This window comes from Mus pahari, chromosome 1 (assembly GCF_900095145.1).
Source record: "Mus pahari chromosome 1, PAHARI_EIJ_v1.1, whole genome shotgun sequence".
Taxonomy (NCBI): Eukaryota; Metazoa; Chordata; class Mammalia; order Rodentia; family Muridae; genus Mus; species Mus pahari.
In genome coordinates, this window is record NC_034590.1 from 1,353,058 (window position 1) to 1,377,504 (window position 24,447).

Consider the following 24,447-nt stretch of genomic DNA (forward strand, 5'->3'; position numbering starts at 1 on the left):
TTCCTTCTGCAGATTCAGGGATGCACTATCATACCCAGGTCTATGTAGTGCTGGGAATTGAACCCAGGGCTTTGCACATGCTAAGCAGGCACTCTACCAACTAAGCTACATGGCCAACCTGAGCTACAGCAAATATCCTTAGAGCTTTGACATTTCGGGCCACATTAGCCCTTCCCAGTCATGGTGTCTGCCCATCTCCCATTACCTCAAGAAAGGCAAAACACACAACGTTTCATAAAATTAATTAACAAAATACCATGACCTCAGAAGGGCCATCTGTGGACACAGATTCCTGGGGCTAGAAAGCCACAGCCATTTCTGGACCCGTGTCCAGACTCTGGATGTCATAAGGATGGGTGGCACCTGGGAAAGTTCTTGAAGCTTAGGAAGCCTGAAGTCCAGGCTTACATATGGAGAGCGGCATCAGGAGCCTCCTGGGCCCTGGGAAGGCCCACAGGCTCCTGGGCTGGGGGCTGCCAAGAGAGCAGGGTGGTTCAGCCGGACCTGAGCTTTAGCTGGTCGTAGCCGCCCACCACCTCCTACCTGAATACTAACTGTGGTGGCATAGCTGAGCCTCCTGGCTGGAGGGGCTGGGGGCTGGGGCTGAGGTGGTGGTGAAGGTGCCCGTGATGTGGGGGCAGAGGAGGACCAGTGACCCTGGGAGGCTACCGTGCCCTCACCCCCAGGTCCCTGGCGCCTGGCCAAGCTCTGGCTGATGTATGATGCTGCCAGGTACCTTGAGAGGGCAGCAGCACTGGGGCCCAGGAGCTGGTGAGTGGAGAGCGAGGGGCTATGCGGTGGGGTCAAGTCCGAAGACTCTGATGTGGCAACACGAGAGACTAAACCCCTTGGTTTGGGTAACTCCATGGTTGTCTGAACAGGGGAAGTAATCAGGCCTTGAAGATCCCGAGAGCATCCTTGTTCAGTCAAAGGCACGGTAGCTGCTGAAACAGGGCCATCTGTGATGTTCTGTTGGCCCAGTGAAGGTAAGAGTCCGGGAGCTGGTGTGTCTGTGAGGCTGGGCTCTGGACCCATACACTCTGGAGCATCCTCCTGCTTGGGGGAAGACAGGGGCACTTTGGCCCTGATGTCTGTAAGGCCTTGTGGCTGGGACATGGGGATGACGGCTGGCACCTGAACGTCTTGGGACAAAGATGGTAGAGGGTTGCATGGGACGCAGTAGTCCGGAAGACCTCCCTGTGCGGGCAGAGGTAAGGCACCAGGACCCTCCATGTCTGGGAAGTCAGGTGACAATGGCAGTGGGGTGGTGTCTGGGATCTGCTGGTCAGGGCTACTTGTGCACACTGGCAAAGGGCTGACGGCCCGGCCACCTACAGCAGCTAGACCCTGATCAACGCTAACATCTCTTTGCTCGGCTCCTGGGGCCTTGTTTGAGTTTTGGCTGTCTTCATGACCTTCTCGCTTGGGCAATGCCACAGCAGTTGGCATCTGGAAGTCTGCCTGACACTCTTGGCCAGGGAGGGAAGTGGTGGACTGAACCTGGGTCTCCACACAGTTTCTACGCTCAGCTGATGGACTGGCAGCTGGAACTTGGCTTTGTAGCTGGCTTGTATCAGGCAAGGTTGAGGCAGCTGGGACCTGGACATCTGGAGGCTCTTGCTTAGGCAAAAGGGATGCAGTTGGAACCTGGATGTTCTGGAAGTTGCTTTGCCCAGGTAAAGGGACAGGAGGTGGAAGGGAGTTGTTACTCAGATGGTCTTGCTTGGACAAATCGGAAACATTTAGATTTGGGCCACTCAGGTCATCTCCTTGAATACACAAAGGTGTGGCAGCTTGAACCAGAACAGCAGGGCCCAGAGGGACAGACTCCTGGGCACAGTTCAGTGGGAAGGCCAGCTCACATACAAGCACATGTCCAAATGCAGGCAGGACCCCTGTATGCACACACACACAAAAAAAGGATCAAAAGCTAAGTATGTAGCTCAGCAGTAGGTCACCTGCCTAGAATCCTCCAGTGAGGGGCTGGGGGTGTGGCTCAGCAGTAGGTCACCTGCCTAGAATCCCCCAGTGAGGGACTGGGGGCGTAGCTCAGTGGTAGAGCCCCTGCCTAGAATCCCCCAGTGAGGGACTGGGAGCGTAGCTCAGTGGTAGAGCCCCTGCCTAGAATGTGATAAAGACACCAGGCCCTAGCACCACAGGGGAAAATGTTTTAGTCACCTGGTTCAGCCTCTTCCTGGGGTGGGCAAGGGGATGGCTGGGGTTGGGCCAGGACTCGAGGTCTGCGGCGGGGTGCATTGGTGGACGCCCTAGTCTCAGCTCGCTGCATCTGCTGGATCCGCTCACTGTAGAGCCGAGCCAATTCTCGCACCCGCGACGCTGACCGCTCTGAATGTGGCATTCCTGTCTTCCCGCTGGTGCTGCCTCCACTAAGATCAGAGTCCTCCAGGATGAGCAGAGGTTCTGGGAAGCCGGGCCGGGCCAGCTGCCCCTGCTCCAGAGCTTGCCAGGCACTCCGGATTTCTGAACAAGAGCGGTATTCCAGTTCTTCTGGTAATCCTTGGACCGGGACGCCAGCCTCCGTCTGCACAGCTGGGAATGACACGCCTTCTGTGTCTTCCTCCTGCCCCTCTCTGCTCCTCTCTGAGGGCGGCTCACTCAGTCTCCCTGGGTTGCTCCCACTCAACAGTTCCCTCCTGGTGGCTTGAGGCTGGGCCGCCTCCTGCAGGGGTCCAGGGAGCCAGGAGCCACGGGGGAAGGAAGGGGTGGCGGCCAAGCTGGGAATGTCAGGCACACTGGACATGGGTGAAAGGCAGGGCACCTCAAAAACACCAGGGATGTCAGAGAGACTGGAAAAGCAGGGAGCCTCGGGAATTTCTGGAAGGCTGGGCACGTCACTGGGAATGTCAGTAAGGTTGGGAATGCAGGGAATTTCAGCTGCGCTGGAACCTTCCAGCCCCTCTAAGACGTGGAGAGGGGAAGGCTCCCGTTCATCTGTCTCCGGCTCCTCCTCCTCCTCCTCCTCTTCTGAAGACTCTCGGCTGGGCAGGGACTGGAACGGGAGGGGCTCACTTTCAGCTGGCACCCTGGAGTCTCTGGGGAAGTTGGGAATGTCGTGGGTGGCTGGCTATAGTGGGCACACAAAGAAAAGCCAAGATATCAGGCCGATGGGGTGGGCAGACCGGGACCGTGGTCTCTGCCTGCCCAAGTGCTTTCAAAACTACTGCCATAGCCGTTTGAGCTCACCCCTGAGTCCCTGAGGCCTCTCTGGTTCAGCAGTTCTAGGATCTCCTCAGTTATGGAAGTCCCCGACGGGTCCAATGTGGGAGGCCCAGGGTCCTCCAGATCTTCAGGAGGGCCAGAAGCAGACACTGGTGGCTGCAGCTCAGATGGGGGGTGGAGCTCCCCTTCACTGCCGGCATGCTGTGAGGAGGAAGGATGTGCTCTGAGCCCCAAATTCCTAGCTCCCCCTCTTGCACATTGGGGAAGTTAAGGATGCCCTCTCCCTCCACCACCATATCTTTTTTTTTTTTTTTTTTTTTTTTGGGAAACAGGGTCTTATATAGCCCAGAGTGGTCTTGAACTTCTAATCCTCTTAACTTCCCACCAAGGTAGCCTAGCCTCACCACAACCCCCTTATAAAATAAGTTGTTGCTGGGGATGGAATTCAGGGCATCATACCGGATATTCTACCACTGTTATTCCACCCACCCCTACCCCACCCAAAAAACAAAACAAAGCCCTCTTGAGAGTCAGGGTCTTCCTCTATAGCCTGAGCTGGCTTAGAAATCAGTATGCGCACCAGGCTGGGCTTGAACTCACAGATTGCCCTGCCTTTGCCTCCCATTAAAGACCTGGATTTTGCCAGGATTAAAGACCTGTGGTACCACACTACACCTGACTGGCTAGCCCTTTTGTATTTTTATTTTCATTTGTTTGGTTTTTCAAGACAGGATTTCTCTGTGTAGCCCTGGCTGTCCTGGAACTCACTCTGCTGACAAGGCTGGCCTCAAACTCTCAGAGATCTGCCTGCCCCTTTTTTATTTTATTTTATTTTATTTATTTAAGAATTACTCATCTACTTTATGTTTATGAGTACACTGTAGCTGTCTTCAGACACACCAGAAGACAGCATCAGATCTCATTACAGATGGTTGTGAGCCACCATGTGGTTGCTGGGAATTGAACTCAGGACCTCTGTAAAAGCAGTCAGTGCTCCTAACCACTGAGCCATCTCTCCAGCCCCTTTTTTTGTCTTGAGACAGAATTCACCTACGCAGCTTCAGACTTTTGATCCTCCTGCTTCAGTTTCCACATAGTTTGAATTGCAGGCATCTGCCAGGACACCTGGCTTAATGCTTCTCCCCAGGCCCCTCTGAGAGTCTCATATAGTCTAGGCTAGCCTAGAACACGCTCATAGTCAAGGATAACTGACCTCCTGCCTCTACCTCCTGTGTGCTGGGCTTCCAGGCTTGTGCCAGTGCATCTGGCTTTTTGTGCTGCTAAGGGCTCAAACCTAGAGTTCTGTGCATGCTGGGTAAGCACGGAACCAACTCTGCTAAGTCCCCAGGCCTTTGACCCATGCTTATTCTGGCCCAGGGTTGTAGAATTTCCCTTCTCCACCAGAGCTGGGATTTAGGTGCCCAGGCTGACAGGGGGCATTTCTTACCTTGACTTGAGGCTTATCTGGGGATGGAGAAGTAAAGAAGAGATAAGAACAAGACACAGGAGTAAATTATTTCCAGTGACCAATCAGCTGCCCCCTTCTTCCCCTCCCAACCACTCCCAGACATCCCTGGAAAGAGACATGGACAGACAGACAGACACAGACCAGTCACTAACCGTTCTGGGGAAAAATGACATAAGGTTCCTTTGCTGGCTCTGAGGAAAGGAAAAAGGATGTCAGGAGGCCAGGCCATTGGATCCCTGGGTCCCCTTCAAATGGTGGGTACTCACCAGACTGCCTGCGGCCACGGCGACTACCAGAAAGTCTTGGAGATGGAGCTGTGGGAGGAAAGGTCAGACCTCAGTGTGAGCACGAGCCCTTCAGCCTTGGGAGATGTGCTGGGGTCTGAAGCCACATTCTGTTTCGATTACCTGGGTTCCTTCTGCCGGGGGTAAAACCTGGAGCATCTCGAGGTCTGGGGGAGTCCAGTGTGGGTGTTGGGGGTTCTGGGATATGTCTGCTCTTTGGAGCACCTGTGGCGAGAATTGGAGGACTGTCTACTTTCTTGGAAGCATTTCCTCTCTTGGCATAGGCTCACAGGCAGCCCTGGCCCCTGGACTCACAATGTAGGCTGTTTTCCAAGAGAACTTGCTTTGCCTGAAAGACAGAGAGGCGGAGAAGGGTTGAATGGATAGGGCTGGGAGGGCAGATGCGGAGAATCAACCATTCCCAGGAAGAAATGGCTGCTTCTCCTGCCAGGTTGGTGACTGGCAGCTCCTGCCCACAACTGTTCCTCCAGGAGAGAAAATGAAAGGCTGGTGCTCGCAAAGCAAGATCATGCTGGATTCCAAAGCCAGAAAGCAGAGCTCTGCTGGCCACCAGGGAGTATAAGGGTCCCACTGGTACTACTCGGGGGTCTGCTGTGGGGACTGGGTTCTGGCTCTCAAGGTCATTTTTTTGGGCAGGTCCATACCTTGGCAGGGATGGAAGCCGGGTGGTTCTCAAAGAAGAGGCGCTGGAGACAGTGTATCCACAGTCGTTTCTCTTCCTGGTTCTTGGCCTGGGGTGAGGTAGGTGGAGGTGAGGGGCTCTGGGTTCTGAGCTGGAGCGGGAATGGGTGTCAGCCCAGCGCACCAGCACCCTCTGCATACCTGAAACAGGTGTCTGTGCTTGGGGATAGTCAGATCCGACACCTTAAATCCCAAGGGGTCCCGGGGAGTCTCACTTACGCTGAGGTTACAGCACTGAGGAGAATAAGAGAGCGCGGGATGCTGAGAGCGTCCGCACGGCACAGGCGCCCTTCAGAAAATGCCGGGGCTCCAATCTGCTACAAAGATGCTTCCCATCGGCTGTTTTGCCTCTTAACCCATCAGGCTGGGTTCTGGTCACTCTTACCAGATTCCCCCCTCCTTTCATGAAGATACACCCCCTCCTCTTTCTGACACCCCCCCCCCCATGAAGAAACTTTCCACACCCCTCTGGACTTTCCTCAATTTTTTTTTTTTTTTTTGGTTTTTTGAGACAGGGTTTCTCTGTGTAACTCTGGCTGTCCTGGAACTCACTTTGTAGACCAGGCTGGCCTTGAACTCAGAAANCCGCCTGCCTCTGCCTCCCAAGTGCTGGGATTAAAGGGTGTGCGCCACCACGCCCGGCTCAAATTTTTAAATGATGCCCAAGTCTACCCTTTGGGTACTCTGATGGAATACTTCTGTGGGCAATGGCATTTTTTTTTTTTTCTTTCTGAGGTGTTTTGTGTATCTTTGGCTGTCCTGAAACTTGCTCTGCAGGCCATGCTGGCCTCAAACTCACAGAGATCTGCCTGCCTCGAGTGTTGGGATTAAAGGCGTGTGCCATCATCACCAAGCTCCTACATTTTTCAAAAGTCTGAGACTCACTATGTAGCTCAGGCTGGCCTCAAAGTACTAATTCTGTTTTAGCTTTTCCAAGGCTGGGGTTACAGGCATGGTAACCACACCTGGTTTTCCCTGCCCCCCTTTTATTTTTGAACTGGGATCTCACATCTCCTAAGTCGGCCTCAGTCAGCTGTAGTAGAGGAAGATGACCAGGGACTCCCAATCCTGTTGTCTTTACCAAGTGCTGGGATAAGAGTCATGCACTGGCACAACTGGTTTATTCTGGGATGGGGATGGAATATGGGGTTCTGTTCATGTGAGACAAGCACTCTAACCATTGAACCACCCTGCTAGATCATGGCTAATGCGTGTTTTTAATTCCTGAAAAAATGCTGGCTAAATATGATGGCACACACCTGTAGACCTAGTAGTACTTGGGAGTCTGAGGTAGGAGAATTAAAGCAAGTGTGAAGTTAGCATGCCTGCACAGCAAGTTCCAGGCAGCGAGGCTGGCAGGTGCGAAGTGGGGCAGAAGCACTGCGTGCCTCCTGAAGGTGGTAGGACACAACTGAACTGAGAGTTCCCCCTACCACCCCCCCTCGCACACATACAAGTAAAATACTGTATGGACCTGTGGACATGTTGCTCGGTCTGCCCGTCATTCTGCAGGGTGGATTCGCAGCTTTTGCTTTCACATTTTAAAGTCCTCTCTCGTCTTTACACTTGGGAGGCAGAGGTATCGTGTGTTTGTTAGAAGCCATGCACAGCTATATAATGAGACCATGTCATGTGTATCTGGGAGATAGGCTATGGACATGTGAGTCCATGTGACCCTGGAAGCCAGAGGCTCTGGACCCCCTATAGCTGAAGTTCAGTGGTTTCGAGCAGTCTAATATAAATACTAGGATCAAATCTGGATGCTCTATAAGAGCTCTCTCTCCAGCCCTTACATTTCTATTTATTTTACATGTGTATAGGGGAATATATGCATCGCCAAGTTACCAGCGGAGGTCAGTGGACAAGTCTGTGGCCACCAGCTATGCTCACTGTTGCTTTTTTGGTTGGGTTTTGAGATAGGGTCTGGCTCACTTTGTAGTCCTAGCTACCCCAGAACCCGGAGATCAGTGTGTCCCTCCTGAGACGGTATCTCTCTATGTAACCTACGCTGGCCTTGAGCATGCCAGTCTGTCTTACCGGCCTCAGGCTTCTGCTTCAGCCACCCCCGCCTCCCTAGTGAGCTACCATGCCCTGCGTCAGTGAGCTACCATGCCCTGCGTCAGTGAGCTACATGCCCTGCGTCAGTGAGCTACATGCCCTGCGTCAGTGANCATGCCCTGCGTCAGTGAGCTACATGCCCTGCGTCAGTGAGCTACCATGCCCTGCACCTAGCCTTTAATGTTTTTTATCAGGCTGTCCAGGACTGGTCTTGAATCTTTTCTGTAGCCCAGGTTAGTCTTGAACTTTTGATCTTCTTGTCTCAGCCTTCCCAGTAACTGCATTCAAAGGTCAAATGTCACTGGGCCCAGCTAAATATGGCTGTCCTTGGAAGCCACTCTGTCCCCTTTTGGGTATTCAGGTGGAGATACATTAGTTTTGACTGTCTGAGCCAGACCCCGCTCTATACTCACAAAGATGTGGCCCTTGTAGGTATATTCAGGCCCTCGACGCTTGGCTACCAGCAGCATCCGGGAGAACAGGAAAAGCAGGCGCTCACCCCCGCGAAGCCTGGGGCCTCCCCCACGGAAGGTGCCTTCCAGTACTAGCTCTCCAAAGGCACTGAGCTCCGGGCCAGTCCAGCCACCCAGCCGCCGCTGCACTTCCTGCTGGGACATTGGGCACAGAGACAGGCCCGGGTTGGTGGCACACATATACATGCCAAAACAGAGGTGTTAGTGACAGGGACACACTGAGCAGTGTCCCCCAGCTCAGGTGCCCTAGCCCACCCCAGGCGGGGGGGGGGAGGGGGGCACCTGCAGGCGTGCAGCATGTTCTTGCTTTCGCTTCATGTCGTTGATGTACCAGGCCACTGCAGTCATGGACACGATGGCTTCCTCCACCATCTCTCGCCCTCCAGTGTCTGGGCCCTCTGCCCAGTGCTTGCCCAGTTCCTGATGGTCATCCAGAAGGGTAGAAGGATGGGGGAGAAAGAGAAAAGAGGAGGAGTGAGACAGGAAGCAGAGCAACGTGAAAGGAGAGGGGCAGACCACGGACAGTCAGGGTACCAGGGGTGGCTGTGAGACCCAACCATGCCCCCTCCTCTCCACAAGCCGGGCCTCCAGGGCACAGCTGACCTGCAGCAGGAGATGGTACTTCAGGATGCGCTGAACAGGCTTCAGCAGGAAGCTCTGCAGAGGCAGGCAGTGACGGAGCTGGGCCTGACGCTCCTGCAGCCACAGAGTGGCTGGCGGGGACACTGACAGCTCTCGGAGCAGGGCCAGGGAGCTGGGGGTCAAAGCATAGATCAGCGGTGGCTGGTACTCCAGCAGGCAGGGCTAGGAGGTGGCGGCCAGGGTTGGGAATGATCAGGTCAGGGTAGTTAAGGAGGTCAGTGACTCTCAAGGTCTAGAAGAGGCTGCCCCTGGGCACACTGTTGGGGGTGGTAAAGGGTAGGGGACAGGGGCTTGGCACATTGGCTCGTGGGAATACCCTGGGGCCAAGCAGGGACTCCCTCTGCCTCACCTTGGGTAGTTCATGCAGTACAATGTATAAATGTCAAAATCTTCGCTCTGTGGGGACATGAGAGTCAGCACCACCTAGATCCCCATGGCCCCATGAATCCTAGCCCAGCGTCCCCCAGCCCAGCGTCCTACTCACTCTTTGCACGAAGCACTCTGCGATGCCCCCTGCACTGCTGCAGCCCTCCAAGTCCTCCAGGAGCTCACTGTGGGCGAGGAGGGGGAAGATAAAAGGCTTGCCCACCTCCCTGTCCCATGACAAGACTCCAGAGAGCAACAGGCAGGAAGGAAGGAGCCTCAGATGGCTACACGAGAAAGTACAGCCTGCTCATTCTGTCTTCACATGGTTTTGTACGTTCAGCCTGATTACCCTGTCATGGCTGGCATGTCGTGACCTAGGGAGTGACACCACAGTCCTATGGTGTAATGGCCAACATGACTTAGGTAGCTTAGAATGTGGTGTAAGCCAAGGAGGGGTGGCACTACCCTGTGATCTCAGCTATTTGGGCGGCAAGGAAGGGGGACGGAGCGTTCAACATCACTGTGAGATTCTAGTCTCAAAGCAACAGCAACAAGAGAGAAGAGCTGAGGCAGGAGGATCTCAATTTTGAGGCCAGCTTGAACCACACCAGGAGACCCTAGGTATGGTCATGTGTGCCCATGATCTCAGCACTGAGAAGTGAAGACGGTCATGAGCCTCGTCTTCATCCGCCTGGCAAACTCCAAGCCTACCCAGGAGAGACCCTGTTTGTCTCAAATAATAAAACAAATTTAAAAAGCCTCTCTTTTACTGGGTGGTTGGTGGCGCACGCCTTTACTCCCAGCATAACAGAAGGCAGAGGCAGGCAGATCTTTTGAGTTGGAGGCCAGCCTGGTGCACAGAGTGAGTTCTAGGGCAGTCAGGCCTACACAGAGAAACCCTGTCTCGACCCCTCCATCCCCTCTAAGGAAAGCTTCTCTTGGGACTCTGAGATGCCACACTTGGGCCCCGGTGTCTCTTCACCAGAGCAAACAACCAACTAGGTTTGTCCAGAGTTCAGGGTGTCCTATGCCCACAGAAGTGCAGTGCTAAGTGGGGACTGGACACTCAGACCCCACATGACTGAAGGTCTGAGAGCCCAACATGGCATCTGTATGGCTCTATACTTCTTCCCACCTTGGGTCCTCACTGTCCCCATCATGCCCAATGTCACCACACCCTTAGTTCCTCACTGTCCCCATCATGTCACCACACTTCCCATGCCAGCCCACACAAGGTCACTTAAGAGGCACTCAGGCTAGTGTTAGGACATAGCCCCTCCCCTGCCACAGCAGCCAGTCCCCTTGTGGTCCCCACCCTGTCCCTCACCTGCTAAACTCATAGATGTCCTCGATGTTGGCAAACAGCGTGCCCACCTGCTCCACGTTCAGCCCCAGGGCCCTGCCATCCATCAGAGGGCCTAGGTAGTCCTAGGGAGGGAGGACGGGTTACAGAAGCCAAGGGCCTGGCTTGGGTCCCCACTGTCTTCAGGTACCTGCCCACCTCACCTCCACGATGCTGCGAAGGTCGCGAACGTATGCCCGCTCTGTCTCCACAATCTCCCTGGCCACTCGTTCCAGCCTGGAAGGTCTCACTGATCCCTGTATGCCCACAGGCGACAGGTGCAGGCGTATGGGGGGCTCTGGCAGGGGCTCCGGCCTGGAGGCTGAGCAGGCTGGAGATGGGTCCCCCTCAGAGCCCACAGTGCTCAAAGAGGTGGAGCTGCCAGAACCCCTTGGAGAAGCCATGGTAGGGGCTGCCTGCGCTGCTGAGGTAGGGAGCAAGTGGTCAGGGCTTCCCAGACACACGGTCTTACCGCCCCCACGGTCACCCACACTCAGCTGACAGTTTCCACAGGTCTCTGCTCCAATACGCTATTTGTCCAGCCTGATCCAGAACCTATCAATGTTCCTCTCTCTCTGGGTCCTGAACCTCCAGTGGTTTTATTCACTTCTTCCATCGACCACACCTATCCTTGTGAGTCTGTCCAACCGACCTTGTCACTCACATAAACACTTAATGTTCAAGTCCAGATTCCTCAGACACACGGCGCCCCATCTAATGCAGCCATGGCAGAACCCTTCACCCAGTTCCCTTTCCACCACACAGCTCTCAACAGCCCCCACCCCTTCACACTCAACTTTGTCCAGTTACTTAAAGGTGCAGCTGTGGGACTTTGCACATCCTGTTCCCTGCATGCAGAATTCTTCTTTGCATCCAACTCCTTTCTCCTGAATTCTCAGCTTAGCAGTCTCCTCCGTGGTGACAGGGCTGGGCTATCTTGGCCATGCTCAGCACTAGGCGAGCCACAGAGGGATGCTCATTGTCCTGAAGGGACAAATGCCCACAGGCTCCACCTGTCTGGGCTGCTCACCTGTTGGAGTGTCACTCACAGCTGCGCAGTCGCAAACTTCACCTTGGTGGCCACGCCCGAGCCTAAGGCTGGGTTTGGACAGGCTCAATCCCCGGGCTCCCTCGGGCATGATTGAGTGGCACTACTCCGACCTACAAAGAGACCCACTTCTTGAGAACTAGACTTCATCGGTCTCTAGGCCCGCTCCAACTCACAGACAGGGTGCTGGAAACTGATCTAAACTAAGGAGGGGCCCCCAAGAAGATACAAAGTGACAGAAAGAAGGAGCTGAGAATACAAGCTAAAGATGGAAAAAGGTTGAGACAAAGAATAAAGACAGCAAAAGTGCCTGAGTCTGCAAGTCCCATCTGTCTGGGGCCCCCTCCCTCCCAAGGCTCAAGGATCCTGGGAACTCTCAGGCTCAGGCTGAAGCTGAGGGCGAGGGGCAGGGCTGGGAAAAACCGTGGGCGGGAGAGGCCGCAGGGTCCCAGGGGAGGGCGGAGGCTGGGGGACCGGATGCCAGGGTCCTACAGACGGTTCCTTACCCCGCCCAAGACGGCGCACTGGGGCGCAGGCCCCGAGTCCTCCACCCAGCTCCTGTCGGTCCCTCGGCGCCCCAACCGCGGTCCCCACCGTTGGATCCTCCCCTGTGCAGTTGCAGCCCACAACTCCAGCCGGCGCCTCCGCTACCCCCCGCCGGCACGCCCCCTCATTGTTCCGCTTCGGCGCCGCCCCCTCCCCCAGCCCCGGGCCCCTCGCTCCCCTCACCTCCCGGGGAGCCACGGGCCTTGGGGTTGAGAGTCCCGCGCGTCTGGATCCTATCGCGCGCTCCCTGGGGAGGCTCACAACCCAGACTTAAGGTCGTGAACTTGGGGTTCTCGGACTCCAGAATCCGGGGAGAGTTGGGATCCAGAGTCCGAAGTCTCGGTGTTCTAAATAGAAGATGCTGTAACCCTCTACTCGAGTCTCAGACCAGGGCGCTGGGGACTCAAATTCCTCAGTCTTCTAGGTAGGGCTGTGTGTGGTCGGGGGCACCGGGATTCCAGAGTTTCCAGAACCCGAGGGGCTGGGACGAAGTCACCTCCGGGAGGGACCGCAAGGACTGGCTAACTCCTCGGTCTCCTGGAGGTGATGGATGCTGCAGCCCTAAGTCGAGGCGCGAGGTCCTGTCCCCAGGTGGCTCCAGGAGGGGGTCTTGGAGTCAGAGTTGGGGCCCCATGGGAAGGATGCACGGCCACAGATCCTACGGTCTTCGAAGCCGGGTGCGGGCGGGCCTCCAGCCTCGGGGCTGACTTCCCGAGCCCCGGGCTCCTCCGGGAGGGGGCGCTGGACATCAGAGGTCCCGGCCCCTGTGCGGGAGCCGGGACTTGCGGGTCTCTTTAAGACGCGGGACAGAGGTCCCGAACGCCTGGGCCCGAGACTATGGACGCCTCGGGGTCCGGGATGAGTGTCCTGGGGCTGTGGGGGCGGCGGCGACGCCGCATCTGGGGCGGGGAGGGTCGGGTCCCAGATGTGGGGCGGGGGGCGGCCGCCCGAGGCTTCTCCTCCCCTTTGCCGCCGCTGCGGCTCACATCCTGTTCCCGCCCGCTGGGGGGAGGGGCCGCCTTCCGGCACGCCCTCCCGCGAAGGCTTTTAAAATCCCCGCCCCCTACTCCGAATAATCGCAAGCAGGCGGATCCACCGGCGTCTCCGCCCGCATTCCAGGAGCCTAGAGCCGGGAGGACTTTTTACCTTTTACAGCCAGGGCCCGGGAGGCGTGAGAATCTGGAATAGTCTCACACTCTTGTTCTTATTGGTCGATCGGCGAGCTTTATATTTGCATATGCAATGTTGGGCTGAGCCGTTCAACAAAGTCGTGCGACTACAACTGACTGAAGGACTTTGTGGCGCGAGGGTGCGGCCGGAGCTCCAGTGGCGCAATCGGTTAGCGCGCGGTACTTATATGTCAGTGCTTGGCGTAAGCGATGCCGAGGTTGTGAGTTCGATCCTCACCTGGAGCACTTCTTTTTTTCCTCATCTACCCCTTTTTTGGTGTTCTCACATCAGTTTAGAAGTCTTCACATTTTATAATTTCAACCAAATGGTTTGTCTCACCATGTAACTCTGGCTGGTCTGGAAGTCACTTTGTAGACCGGGCTGGTCTCGAACTCACAGAGAACGTCTGCCTCTACCTCTGCCTCTGCCTCCCGAGTACTGGGCTTAAAGGCATGCGTCACCACACCCGGAAACTACAGAATTTTTGAAGAATGAATATTTCTTTATGAATTGTTTGCAATGGTCGGTGGAACAGTCCCAAAGTTGCAGTTTCTATTCTGGTCGCCAGAGGGCACTAACATCTCTTATTAAATGTCCTGGGCGTCAGATGGACTCCAAATCTCAGATCCTAGGGATGGATGGATGCTTACAACAGACTCTTTATGGATATTTTTCTTCTTCAGGTTTCTGAGCCGATTTTTTTCTACACACACTGAACACTCACTAGGCACTGTATCTTTTGTCTCTGAAGACCTGACTTTTTACTAAGGAGACTGAAAGTCTACGGATTAAGTACATTTTTTTTTTATTTGACTTTCCCTATGTTACCCAGACTGGCCTAAACTGGTTCCCTCACCATCTGGGAGTGTAAGCATATCTTTAGATTAGGTACTGATAATTATGGAGCAGGGAGGGTGGGATGCAGCTGTCAGGGATGAACTTCGTTTTTATGTGTATGGGTGTTTGGCCTGCAAGTGTGTCTGTGTACCACGTTCATGCTTGGTGCCCTAAGAGACTGGAGGAGGGCAGCAGATCCCCTGGAACTGCAATTTCAGAGTGTTATGAGCCTTGTGGTGCAGGGAATCAAACCAGGTGCTCAGTCAGAGCAGCCAGTTCTTAACTGCTGATCCATCTCTCCCGCCCCAGGGGAGATCTTTGAACTGACAGACACCTGGAGGAGGGGCCGGAGCCATGGGAACATCAGGGAGATGTTCCAGATAACACTCCAAGGCTGATGAGAAGAGGTAGGAGTGGGGGTGGGGGGACTCTGTGGAGGTGTGCGATGCAGGCTGTTGGGTTGTGGTGAGGATGTTGACCTTTGTGATTTGCCTCTGGTGTTCCAGAGGCTTCAGGGAGCACCTGGAGGAAGGAGAGAACAGGTACTTTTAGAACTGGGTACTAGCAAGGTGGGTTTTCCATGAGAGAGCCCTAGAGGCTGGAGTGCTGTGTCTCTGGAGAAGGTCTAAGGGGCTGGTGTCATAGCATTCCTAGTGTACAAGGAGGCCAGGAGAGAGCTCGGATCCTGTGGAATTGGAGTTGTCACCTGTCATGTGGGTTCTTTTTTTTTTTTTTTGGTTTTTCGAGACAGGGTTTCTCTGTGTAGCCCTGGCTGTCCTGGAACTCACTCTGTAGACCAGGCTGGCCTCGAACTCAGAAATCCGCCTGCCTCTGCCTCCCAAGTGCTGGGATTAAAGGCGTGCGCCACAACGCCCAGCTAGACCAGGGTTTTGCAGACGCTGAGCAGGCACTCTGTATAAGTCCCATGGTGAGTGTGTGAGAGTGTGTGTGTGTGTGTGTACACGTGTACGTGCGCGCGCGCAGAACACGAGACTTTTTAAGGGGCACCAGTGCCAGGGTAGTAGCTGTGTGCTTCTTTTTTCTAGTGTCCCCCCATTTCTTCCTCTCAGTGTCCAGTTACGCTTACCTCTACCTTCCGGGTGCCTCGGGGAGTTTTGAGTTTTCCCTCTCCCAACCCTGTTCTGCATACCAGGGCCTGAGCTCTTTCTCACAAGGGAGGCGATTTCCAGGGAGAGGAGATCAAAGGTCAGTAGAATGGAGTGAGAGAGAGGCGGGGTGAGAGGAAGCGCGAGGTTAAGTATACAGTAAGAGTTCGAGGCCAGCCTGGTCTACAGAGTGAGTTCCAGTACAGCCAGGGCTACACAGAGAAACCCTGTCTCGAAAAAAACACAAACAAACAAGCAAACAAAGAGCATACAGTTAGGAGGGAAGCGAAGGGCCGAGCAGGGACGGCTACAGAGGGAGCCCATTTCAAAACCAAACGGAACAAAAGTCCCAGGGGCTAAGAGACAGAGGGGAAACGGGGAGGAGCTAGAGCAATGGGTGGGAGGAGATGGAGAGAAGAAAGAAAAGAGGGAGGAGGCTGCGAGGAGGCGAAGAAGCGGAGGAAAGCGAGGAGGGGCGGGGCGCGGGCCCTGACGCGGGCAGCTTCCGGGCGCGGCCCGCCCCGCCCCGCCCAGGCTGGCTGCCGTCGCGGCCTTTTTCCTTGTATGGTCGGACGCCGAGGCTGCCCTACCCCTGCGCCCCGCGAGCCGAGCCAGACGAAGTTCCGGAAATGCCCGATCGGGGTCCGCAGATGCTAGAATTCTGGCCAAGATTCTTTAAGTGTCTGGAGACTCCCAAGTTGCCGGGTGCCGGGGCCCGAGATTCCAAATGGAGCCTAGAATCCTCACACTTCTTTAAAGCCTCTGCCCCAAACCGGGAGGGTTCATATCTGTAATCCTCTACATTCATAGGGTTGAGGCAGGGGGATTGCCAGGAGTTGCTCGGGGTTCAGGGGGATACCCAGTCTTCCCTTCTTCTCCGCCCTCCCCAACAAACAGACAAAAACAAAAACCATAAAGGGTGAGAGGGCTCAGCAAGTAAAGGCGCTTGCCACGAAGCCGTAAGACCTGGTCCGGCCCCGGGACCCACTTAGTGCAAGAGACCCGATTCCTGACTAAACCCTACACGTTCAACGTCGGGCATGGTGACCTGCGCTTGTTATCCCAGCATTTCAGAGGCTGAGGCAGGAGGTTGCTGAGTTCAGATAAGTTTGAGCTAGGGTCGACTTTATTTAAAAAAAGAAGAAGAAAAAAAGTTAAACTAAAAAGTCCTCTATCAAGTCCGCCCAAGCTGTTTGCGCAGGGTTCAGAGTCCCCTAGGGCCCGGGCTTTGGGGTGACCCCTGACCCCGGCCGCCCGGGCTCGCCTTCCGGCACATTCCGTCCTCGCCGCCCCGCCCCGCCCCGCCCCGCCCTCCTTCCTTGGCCCTGTGGGGACGGAAACATCCCGTTCCTGCCCGAGCTGGGTCAAGAGCCGGAGGGACAGGCCCGGAGCACCCCTTACGCCAGGAGAACTAGCTCTCCTTGTCCCGACTGGGTGACCTCATCTCGCCACGCCCCCTCAGGTGAACAACCGGGCTGGTAACGTCACTTCCTGCCAGGTAAGCACCCCTAGGCAGCACCGCCCACGGAAAGGTTTGGAGGTCAGTTTACCCACCATCACAAGGTTGTGGGCCGCGAAAAAGACAAATTCCGTTTCAGTTCACACTCAAGATTTTATTTAAAAATTCCAAAAAAAAAAAAAAAAACCAAAAAAATAGACTTGTACGGTAGCAATATATTAATATATTATAGCATATACTTAATACAGTATCAGTTTTAACATTACAAAAAGAAAAACGGAGTAGACGACCTAATATATATAAATACTATAAAATCTTATTACAATAAATAAAGTCGTCATAAATAAAGGGCCCACTGGTTGGGGGGAAGGGATTTGGCAATGGCTTTGGCTATTTGCTTTGGGAGGGAAATTTGAGCACCAGGATTCTCAGGAGAGGCTTCGACCACCGGACACTGAACTTCAGGGTCTAGTAAAAAATTAGGATAGTATTGTGGGAGCCGGCTCTTCACAGCACTTAAGATTGCCAGGAGACCAGAGTTGCAGAGGGCTGGTGCATACCTGTAACCCCAGAACTTGGAAAAGGCTAAGGCAGGATTATATTGAGTTCAAAGCCAGCCTGGGGTACCATAATAAGCTCCTATCTCAAAAACAACAGAAGACCTGGGGACTGAAGACCAACTGTCAACTGTCTCCCTCAAACGTGCTGCATCTTCGGTACCCTAGGAACGGATCCACCCAAACACTGAATTTGCAAACTAGGGACCTGCCCCAGCCCAGCACCAGGGGAATGGGTTATTGCATCTTGGAATGTCCAGAAGAAGGGACTTAGTAACTTAGAGGAGTCCCCCAGGTCCCCACAGCAACGAGCAGTCCCCTCCCTCTCTTTGAGATCTAGCTGATCCATACTGGGTAGGCACTTGTCACTCAGAGACAGAGATGCGATTGAAGATGGGGAGACGCCTTGGGGGTGCAGGGGTCTGGGGAGGCCCAAACACCCCTGCCTCAAAGACAGGTGAGTCTGACCCACCCAGGCTGCTGCCGCTGCTGGCATAATCATCAGGATCGGACCCCAGAGAGTGTGCAGATGGGCTCCGAGCCAGGCCACCCAAGGGCCCCCAGATGGTGCTAGGGGTAGTCGACCTCCGGCAGGAGGGGCAGCAGCTTGGGTTAGGGTCTCTTCGAGTCACAGGGGTCCCAGGGGCAGCAGAGAAGGCAGAAGGGGAAAGTGGAAGATCCCCAGGGGGCGGTGGGGAGCTGGAAGGCGAAAAGGAACAGGAGGACAGGGAAGGGCCAGAAAAGCCTGGAGGTGGTGGCGAGCCTCTGCGACCTGAGGGCAAGCCTGAGAAGCTGACACTTTGTCGCAGCACATGGGGCTGGCCAGGGAGAGCTAGGTCCTCGGTGGGGTTGTGGATGAAGTGGCATCGAGAGCCATAGGGGCAGCGGCCCTGGAGGTAGAACTTGTGGCAGAGTTCCGTTTTGTACTTGGGGTGGCGATTGGCTTGGCGCAGTTCACCCAGGCCGTGAGCAAACTGGCACTTGGCCCCGTAGCGACAACGCCCGCTTTCTGAGTAGGTCCGACAGAGCTCCGTCTTGTATCGAGAGGAGGTGGTGGGAGTTGCAGTAGGCGAAGTAGGTGAGGGTGACAGCTCAGGGCCTGGGCGGGGAGCCAAGGGTGCAAAACCGGGGGGTGGGGGTACCCAGCCACAGCTTCGGCCCTCCACCAGGCTAGTGGAGCGGCCAGTCAGGCGAGAGGTGACCCCAGACGGGATGGAGTCCGAGTTCATGTTCCAAAGTCCTCCGAGGGACTCAGTTCCTCCGTGGTCGGATGACAGGTCATGGCTCATCGACTGGAGGCTCTGAGAGGAACAGGGTTCGGTTAGGCCACCAGAAAAGGTAAGGTGACGACACCCCGCCCCTGTTGTAAAGCACTTCATGAGCTTGCCAGTCCGGTTTGTGGGTTCTCGGGCTGGGCCCCACCCGGCTCACACAAACTCCAGGGAGAACCTGACTACAGAGGTTTGAGTGTTTCCACATGACTGAAGGTAATCCAGAAGGATCTAGGAAGCCCAGTATCCCCGACGGATCGAGAGAGGGTCTCCCCCCCCCCCAAATCAAAGCACACCGGTGCTCGCCAACTTTGGGCCTCTAGACCTCCCCGGATATGACCGCCCATCGGGCGCTCGTTTCACAACTTGGAGGAGCCGGCCAAAGCTGACCCAGGAGGCCAGATCTCTCTAGAACTCTGACCGTGTCAACTCCCCCCTCAACCTTAGCACCTGCTTGGCCGCCAAACCGCGCCATGGGCAGCGAAGGGCACTAGACAGGTGTGGTGTCGCTTCCGCCCTGCGCGAGTGACAGCAGTGCGCCAGCTTTTCGTCCCCAGGGGATCGCCGGTATCTGGACCGAGGCGCCGGGCTCGCGGTCTCCCTCTCTCATTTCCAGCCAGCCAGGGCTAGTCTGAGAAGGAACGGAGGCGTCCCGGGCCAAAGTTTGGTGCGTCGGGAATCCCGGGATGCTGTCTAACCTTGGTACTCACCTCGTAGATGGCAGAGAGATCCATGGTGGCGCGAATGGCCATGGTGAAGAGACCGACTGTCGGTTCGCAGAAGTCAGGCTGTGGCCCGCCGCAGGAGCTTTCGCCTTTTATGGGGCGGCCTGGGGGCGTGGCCACGAGCTTCCCGGACGCGCCCCCGCGGCGTAGCCCGGCCGGCCTGGTACTAGGCCCCTTCCGCCCATCTGCTGGTTAGCATGCAGAATGTGCCTGAACTTGGCTCTCCCGCAGCCCCGGTCCCTCTCGGGGGTAGTGGGGAGGGCTGTGTACGACCAATTGGTGGTGATGGTAGCGGGGCGTCCTAGTGTTTTTCAGAGATGGAAGGCAGTCGGGAAGAGAACTGGGGCAGAAGTGGGGGCAGGGCTCTAGGGACAATTGACAAGGGCAGAGACTGAGGGCGTGTGCGGGTGAGACAGACGGGGGCGGGGAGAGACAAGCTGGAAGAGACAGAGATGTCCAGAAGCCGAGAGAAAAACAAAGAGACAGTAAGAGAGACATTCACAAGTAGGGCCCGCAGGTTTAGGACCGTGATTCCAGCCCCTCAGGGAGGCTGAGGCAGGAGACTGGTAGTTCAAGGCCTGGCTCGAGTATACAGTGGGTTCTAGGGCAGCCTGGGTAACTTGGTAAGACCCTTGTCTTAGGAAATAAAAAGATGCCAGACCACAGGTGGCCCAACTTTAATCTCAGCACTTGGAAGGCAGAAGCAGATGGATCTCTGTGAGTTCGAGGCCAGCCTGGTCTACAGAGCGAGTTCCAGGACAGCCAGGAAAACACACAGAGAAACCCTGTCTTGAAAAACAAAACAAAAGACAAGACAGTGGCGTGGCATGTGGTTGTAATCCTGGCATTTGGAGGTGGAGGAAGGGGGACCAGGCGTTCAATGTCAGACTAAGCTATTGATCAAGTTCCAGGTCCTACTTCTAAAAAAAAGAGAAACCACGAATGTAAGGAGGAAGTAAAACGAAGGCTCAGCGACTTGGTATGTACGCCTTAGAGCCAACCCTACTATAGAAAGAAAAAAGATGACCTTTACAAAGTGGGGAGACAGTAAGACAGGGAGAGGGGACTGGGAAACATCTAGGCGAGGAAGCGGGTTACAGAAACATAAAAAAGGGAAGGCGAAATAAAAACTAAAACCTTGCCGGGCGGTGGTGGCGCACGCCTTTAATCCCAGCACTTGGGAGGTAGAGGCAGGCAGATTTCTGAGTTCGAGGCCAGCCTGGTCTACAAAGTGAGTTCCAGGACAGCCAGGGCTACACAGAGAAACCCTGTCACGAGGAAAAAAAAAAAAAAGACCTAAAACCGGAAGGCACAGAAACTGTAAGACAGTGGTCCAGGTAGGGACCACTCAGAGCCTCTCTTAGCTGTAGCTCAGCAGCGCCCTTCCAACCCCCTAGTCTAGCAAGGCTGGACAGCACATTTACCCAAACTGCAGTTTAAATTATTAAGAGGTTTTGCTTCTGAAAACTCAAGGTTGGAACAGCTTGAGTCTTTTATTAGGGAGGAAGTCCTCTATTGAAAAAATGGGCTGACTTCAACGTTGAGTTGGGTTTCTTGTAATGCAAGCAGTCTTAGCCAAACTTTCAACTTTCTGGAGATCTGTAAGGTTTTTGCTTTTCAGTCGGTCTCCTTAGCCGGCTTGGAACTCGCGATCCTCCAGTCTCCACCACCCAGGTAGTGTTAGGATTACAGGCATGGCCGCCACACCCAAGTCAAAAGTGTTATTTCAAGGATATCTCCAGCGAAAAAGTGTTCTTGTGTATGGGAGTTATCATTGCCAGGAGTGTAATTACCATGCTGGGAAGTTCTCTCACGGTGCGGTGCGCACTTGTTTCGAGGTAGGGATATTCTGCCTGGCTACTCACTGGCTTGTCTCATAGGAGAGGGGGTTGGGGGGAATCCCTGGTGCAGCGCTTTCTGGGGCCAAGGGGCCTTCCTGGGCTGGTCCCGTGAGCAGGGCGGGCCGTAGGCTGCTGTGGCACGGTTGCGGCCTCCCGCTCGCCCGTGACTCACTCGCTTAGGGCGGGGGAGGAGGGGGGGCTTCCTGGAAGCCGTGACGAGGACGCTCAGCCCGGACGCTTGGGTTCCTTCCCTTGTAACCAGGGTTCCAGTCTGTTGTAAACAGTCTCGAGGACAACGGGAAAAGAAGGGAAGGAGGGGCCCCAAAACTTGCCTCCCGCCCAGTTTACAAATCCCTGAGCCAGCCAATTTTAGGACCAAACACAAAAAGCGAGGGTTGGGGTGGGGCATGTCGGGGTTTTCGGAGGCCAGCTGGGACTGGATCGTGGAGGAGTAATTCCAGTTTCGATTCCCTGGAGACTGGGAGCCTTTTGCCATCCCTGACTCAGCCTGGCCCCCTCCTCTATCTGCTGAGTCACTGGGACTAAAGCCTGGCTGCCTGGTATTGGGCTACTCTCTAAAGGATGCGGGCGTTGGGGATAGAAGAGGGGTGTAAGCTGGACAACCCCTCTGAAAATCAAGACTTTAAGCCGTAGGACCCCCAAAGTGTGTCGTCATTATCTAAACTTTCGGGGTCAGGTGCTCAGCTCTTTCCTGCCCCACACCGGGTGCCTTGGCTCTCATCTTGTTCCTTTGCTTGTCCAGCGGTCCAGACACACAGATCACCTCCTTTAGCACCAGGAATCCAGGTCCGACTTACTCTCCCTTAGACTCCCGGCCCTCTTCTCTCAGACCTAGAGGTCCAAGACCTAGAGATCTAGGCCCCAGTCCCTGTTCTCTGGATCCAGGAGTCCGGGGCGATGATGTCCAGCCCCCGCTTGTGTGCCCCAATCCCAGGAGGAAGTTCATGGCCTGACTCCTCCCTGCTCCCCACGTAGCCAGCGGGGAAAATCCGCGGCCCAGACAGTGGCCGGGAATCCCCTCTGGAATGACGGTGGGGAAGGGGATGGCCAAGGTCCCCGTGGGGCATGCGGCCACGTCCTGTGCGCGCTGGGGTTGGGGGCTGGGGTAGAGAAAGGGGCGGAAACCAGAGAGGCTAAAAATATAGCAAGCACTTCCGGCCTAGGGGGAGGTGAACTCTGAGCTGAGTTTCCAGAAAAACAAGCAGGGACGGGAAACGCGGGGGTGTGAGAGCCAGTGGGCGGGCAGGGATCGTGTACACGCGGCACGTGTGTGTGTGTCCGTCGTGATTGCCCGTGAGTGTGGTCTAGGCAGGCTGTTGCAGGCGAGGACAACCAGTATGCCACCTGTACTATGCCCACGGGATCGGGAGCTGTCTGTGCTCACTTCGCTCGGCATGTGTTATGGGAAGTTCCTAGTTATGTATTTGAGGGCGCAGGTGTGGGGACGAGCCTGTGACCAGTGCTTAAGGTCCCCATAGAACAAACAGGGTCCTGTAAATAAATTTGAAGCTACCTCTGTGTGTGTCACTGACTACTCATGTGCTGCAAGTGGCCTTTGGAGAACTGTCAACTGTAACTACCACAGCTGTCTTTGAAGGGACTTCATGAGAATTGTCACTTCCACCCCACCCCCACCCATCTGTGTGTAACTGAGCCACCGTAGGATCTGTGCTAAGTGTGTCATTCCTAGCAGGTGCCTGGGTGGCAGGATTGTACACAGCTTTCTGTGGCTCACTCAGCACTGTTAGACTCTGTGTGCAGATCTTATTTGTGGGTCTGTGCCCTTTTTGTGGCCGTCTTGAAGGTTGCCTGTCCCTGACAATGTGGTAGACTTGAACATAGCTTCTCTGTGGACCTGTCATAAGGTCATAAGGCAGTGAAACCAGTGAACTCTGGTGCTTGACGTAGCTGCAGGCGCGTGATGGGGAGGGCTGCTGGCTTACGGATAGTGTGGCACTTCTGTGTCTGCTTCTGTGGGCAGAACAGACTTGCACACACCCGCATCTGGATGCTGAGTGCCTGAGCCAATCTTATCTGTCCCCAGCGAATGAGGCGGCTCTGCCGCAGAGCTGAGTCAGCCTGTGATGGGCAAAGTCTTGATGGGGTGAGAGATAGTGGGTTAAATGGTGGTTACAGGGTTGGGTAGTCACGTGGTTAGATGGTTGCTTTAGTGTTTGTGGCATTTGGTCATGGAGCAGGGTCCATGTGTGTGGGAGGATGGCCAATGTGCTAATCTCTGCTGGGGGTTGGGGCGTGTGCCCACAGACAGTCTTTGTCTTTGGGGGAATCAGCCTGCAGAATGTGAAGCAAGTTGGCCTTGAACTTGCCGCAAGCCTCCCTACTTCTTCTGCCCCTCAAGTGCCGAGATTACAGGAATAAGCCACTTTGGCTGGCTGTGGTTTTTCATCACACACACATCGTCCCTAGCGTGGGTTTTTGTACAGGCCTCCCCAGCCTCCCTCTGTGCCTATAAGGCAGAGAGAAGGCTAGTCTTCTTAACAAGGCTGTTCATGATGCATTCGGGCTTTCTCCCCCCATGCTCCCTGAATGTAGCCCGAGCCTGCTCACTCTTCCTGCCGGAGGCTGGCCCATGCTCTGCAGTTCCTTTGCTTTTGCTGTGTGTCCAGAAGACCTAATTCCTTCTTCTTCAAGTCTGCTGGCACTGGCCTGGCAAGGTTTCTTTGACACATCAGCTTATTTTTGTTCAGGCTGGTCTCAAACCATCCTCTTGCCTCAGGCTCTCAAATGCTAGTATTATGAATGTAGGCCATCAAACTCCTTTTAAAAATGTGTGTGGAGGCCAGAGGACAACTTGTGTGAGTCAGTTCTCTCCTTCCAACATGCAAGCCTGAGGTCACTTGGCTTGGTAGCAAGTGTGGTTACCCACTGAGCTACCTCAATGGCCCAACCATCTCCTTTTTTCTTAAGACAGGATCTCGCCATGTAGCCCTGCCTGACTTGTATTGGTCCTCCAGCATGCTGGAATTACAGGATTAGGGACCATGTTGCATCTTGTTCATCTCTGGAATCTTCAGCTCAAAAGCTGCCATGTTTTTTGAATGAATATAAATTGGTGCTTATCTTCTATGGTGTGGGCTTGTGAAAAACACACCTGTCACCCCATGGTTTGTTGTCATCCAGAGTGTGGTTTTAAGCAGTTAGGCCTTGTGTCCTGGTATGTTGACATGACCCCAGAGGGGGCCAGCTGTCTTCTTGAGCCACAAACTGCTATACCCTAGCCAATGTATAGTGGGCCCCGGCTGGAAACTGACTTGTTCTGCCTTGGACAGGATCAGTGTGTTTTCAGTTTTATGCCAGAATACTAATTTCTTTTCTTTCTTTTTTTTTTTT

General features: G+C 54.9%; 2 protein-coding genes and 1 non-coding gene across 10 annotated transcripts; 1 reads left to right on the top strand and 2 right to left on the bottom strand.

Annotated features, from left to right (window-relative positions):
• Positions 1-225: 225 nt before the first annotated feature.
• Plekhg2 (pleckstrin homology and RhoGEF domain containing G2) lies at positions 226-13,095 on the bottom strand. 8 transcript variants are annotated; one of them, XM_021203126.1, is made up of 19 exons: positions 12,293-13,095; positions 11,546-11,676; positions 10,680-10,936; positions 10,501-10,601; positions 9,292-9,358; positions 9,157-9,203; positions 8,769-8,919; positions 8,448-8,585; positions 8,106-8,297; positions 5,776-5,868; positions 5,598-5,684; positions 5,248-5,281; positions 5,056-5,157; positions 4,915-4,962; positions 4,801-4,839; positions 4,628-4,644; positions 3,205-3,381; positions 2,179-3,085; positions 226-1,895 (listed from the first exon to the last, which is right to left on the bottom strand). In XM_021203126.1, the coding sequence occupies exons 2-19, from the start codon at positions 11,652-11,654 to the stop codon at positions 424-426; spliced, it is 4,038 nt and encodes a 1,345-aa protein (XP_021058785.1). In that variant the 5' UTR covers positions 11,655-11,676; positions 12,293-13,095; the 3' UTR covers positions 226-423. The 8 variants fall into 8 exon arrangements, with proteins under 8 accessions (XP_021058785.1, XP_021058768.1, XP_021058776.1 ...); XM_021203109.1 differs by having other exon boundaries at positions 10,680-10,939; XM_021203117.1 differs by having other exon boundaries at positions 12,070-13,095.
• Positions 13,096-13,429: 334 nt separating this feature from the next.
• Trnai-uau lies at positions 13,430-13,524 on the top strand. The gene is made up of 2 exons: positions 13,430-13,467; positions 13,489-13,524. It is a non-coding gene; the product is annotated as a tRNA-Ile (tRNA).
• Positions 13,525-16,888: 3,364 nt separating this feature from the next.
• Positions 16,889-19,295, bottom strand: Zfp36 (ZFP36 ring finger protein). Its single transcript, XM_021212973.1, has 2 exons — positions 19,220-19,295; positions 16,889-18,539 (listed from the first exon to the last, which is right to left on the bottom strand). The coding sequence occupies exons 1-2, from the start codon at positions 19,259-19,261 to the stop codon at positions 17,604-17,606; spliced, it is 978 nt and encodes a 325-aa protein (XP_021068632.1). The 5' UTR covers positions 19,262-19,295; the 3' UTR covers positions 16,889-17,603.
• Between the last annotated feature and the right edge of the window lie 5,152 nt (positions 19,296-24,447).

Coding starts and splice junctions, on each gene's coding strand:
- Plekhg2 (XM_029542251.1), bottom strand. CDS start 11,654: ATGCCCGAGGGAGCCCGGGGATTGAGCCTGTCCAAACCCAGCCTTAGG. Junction 5,869..8,105: donor CCTACAAGGGCCACATCTTT/GTGAGTATAGAG, acceptor TATTCTCCTCAG/TGCTGTAACCTCAGCGTAAG. Junction 5,158..5,247: donor CTTGGAAAACAGCCTACATT/GTGAGTCCAGGG, acceptor TTCTCGCCACAG/GTGCTCCAAAGAGCAGACAT.
- Zfp36 (XM_021212973.1), bottom strand. CDS start 19,261: ATGGCCATTCGCGCCACCATGGATCTCTCTGCCATCTACGAG. Junction 18,540..19,219: donor ATCTCTCTGCCATCTACGAG/GTGAGTACCAAG, acceptor TGTTCCTCTCAG/AGCCTCCAGTCGATGAGCCA.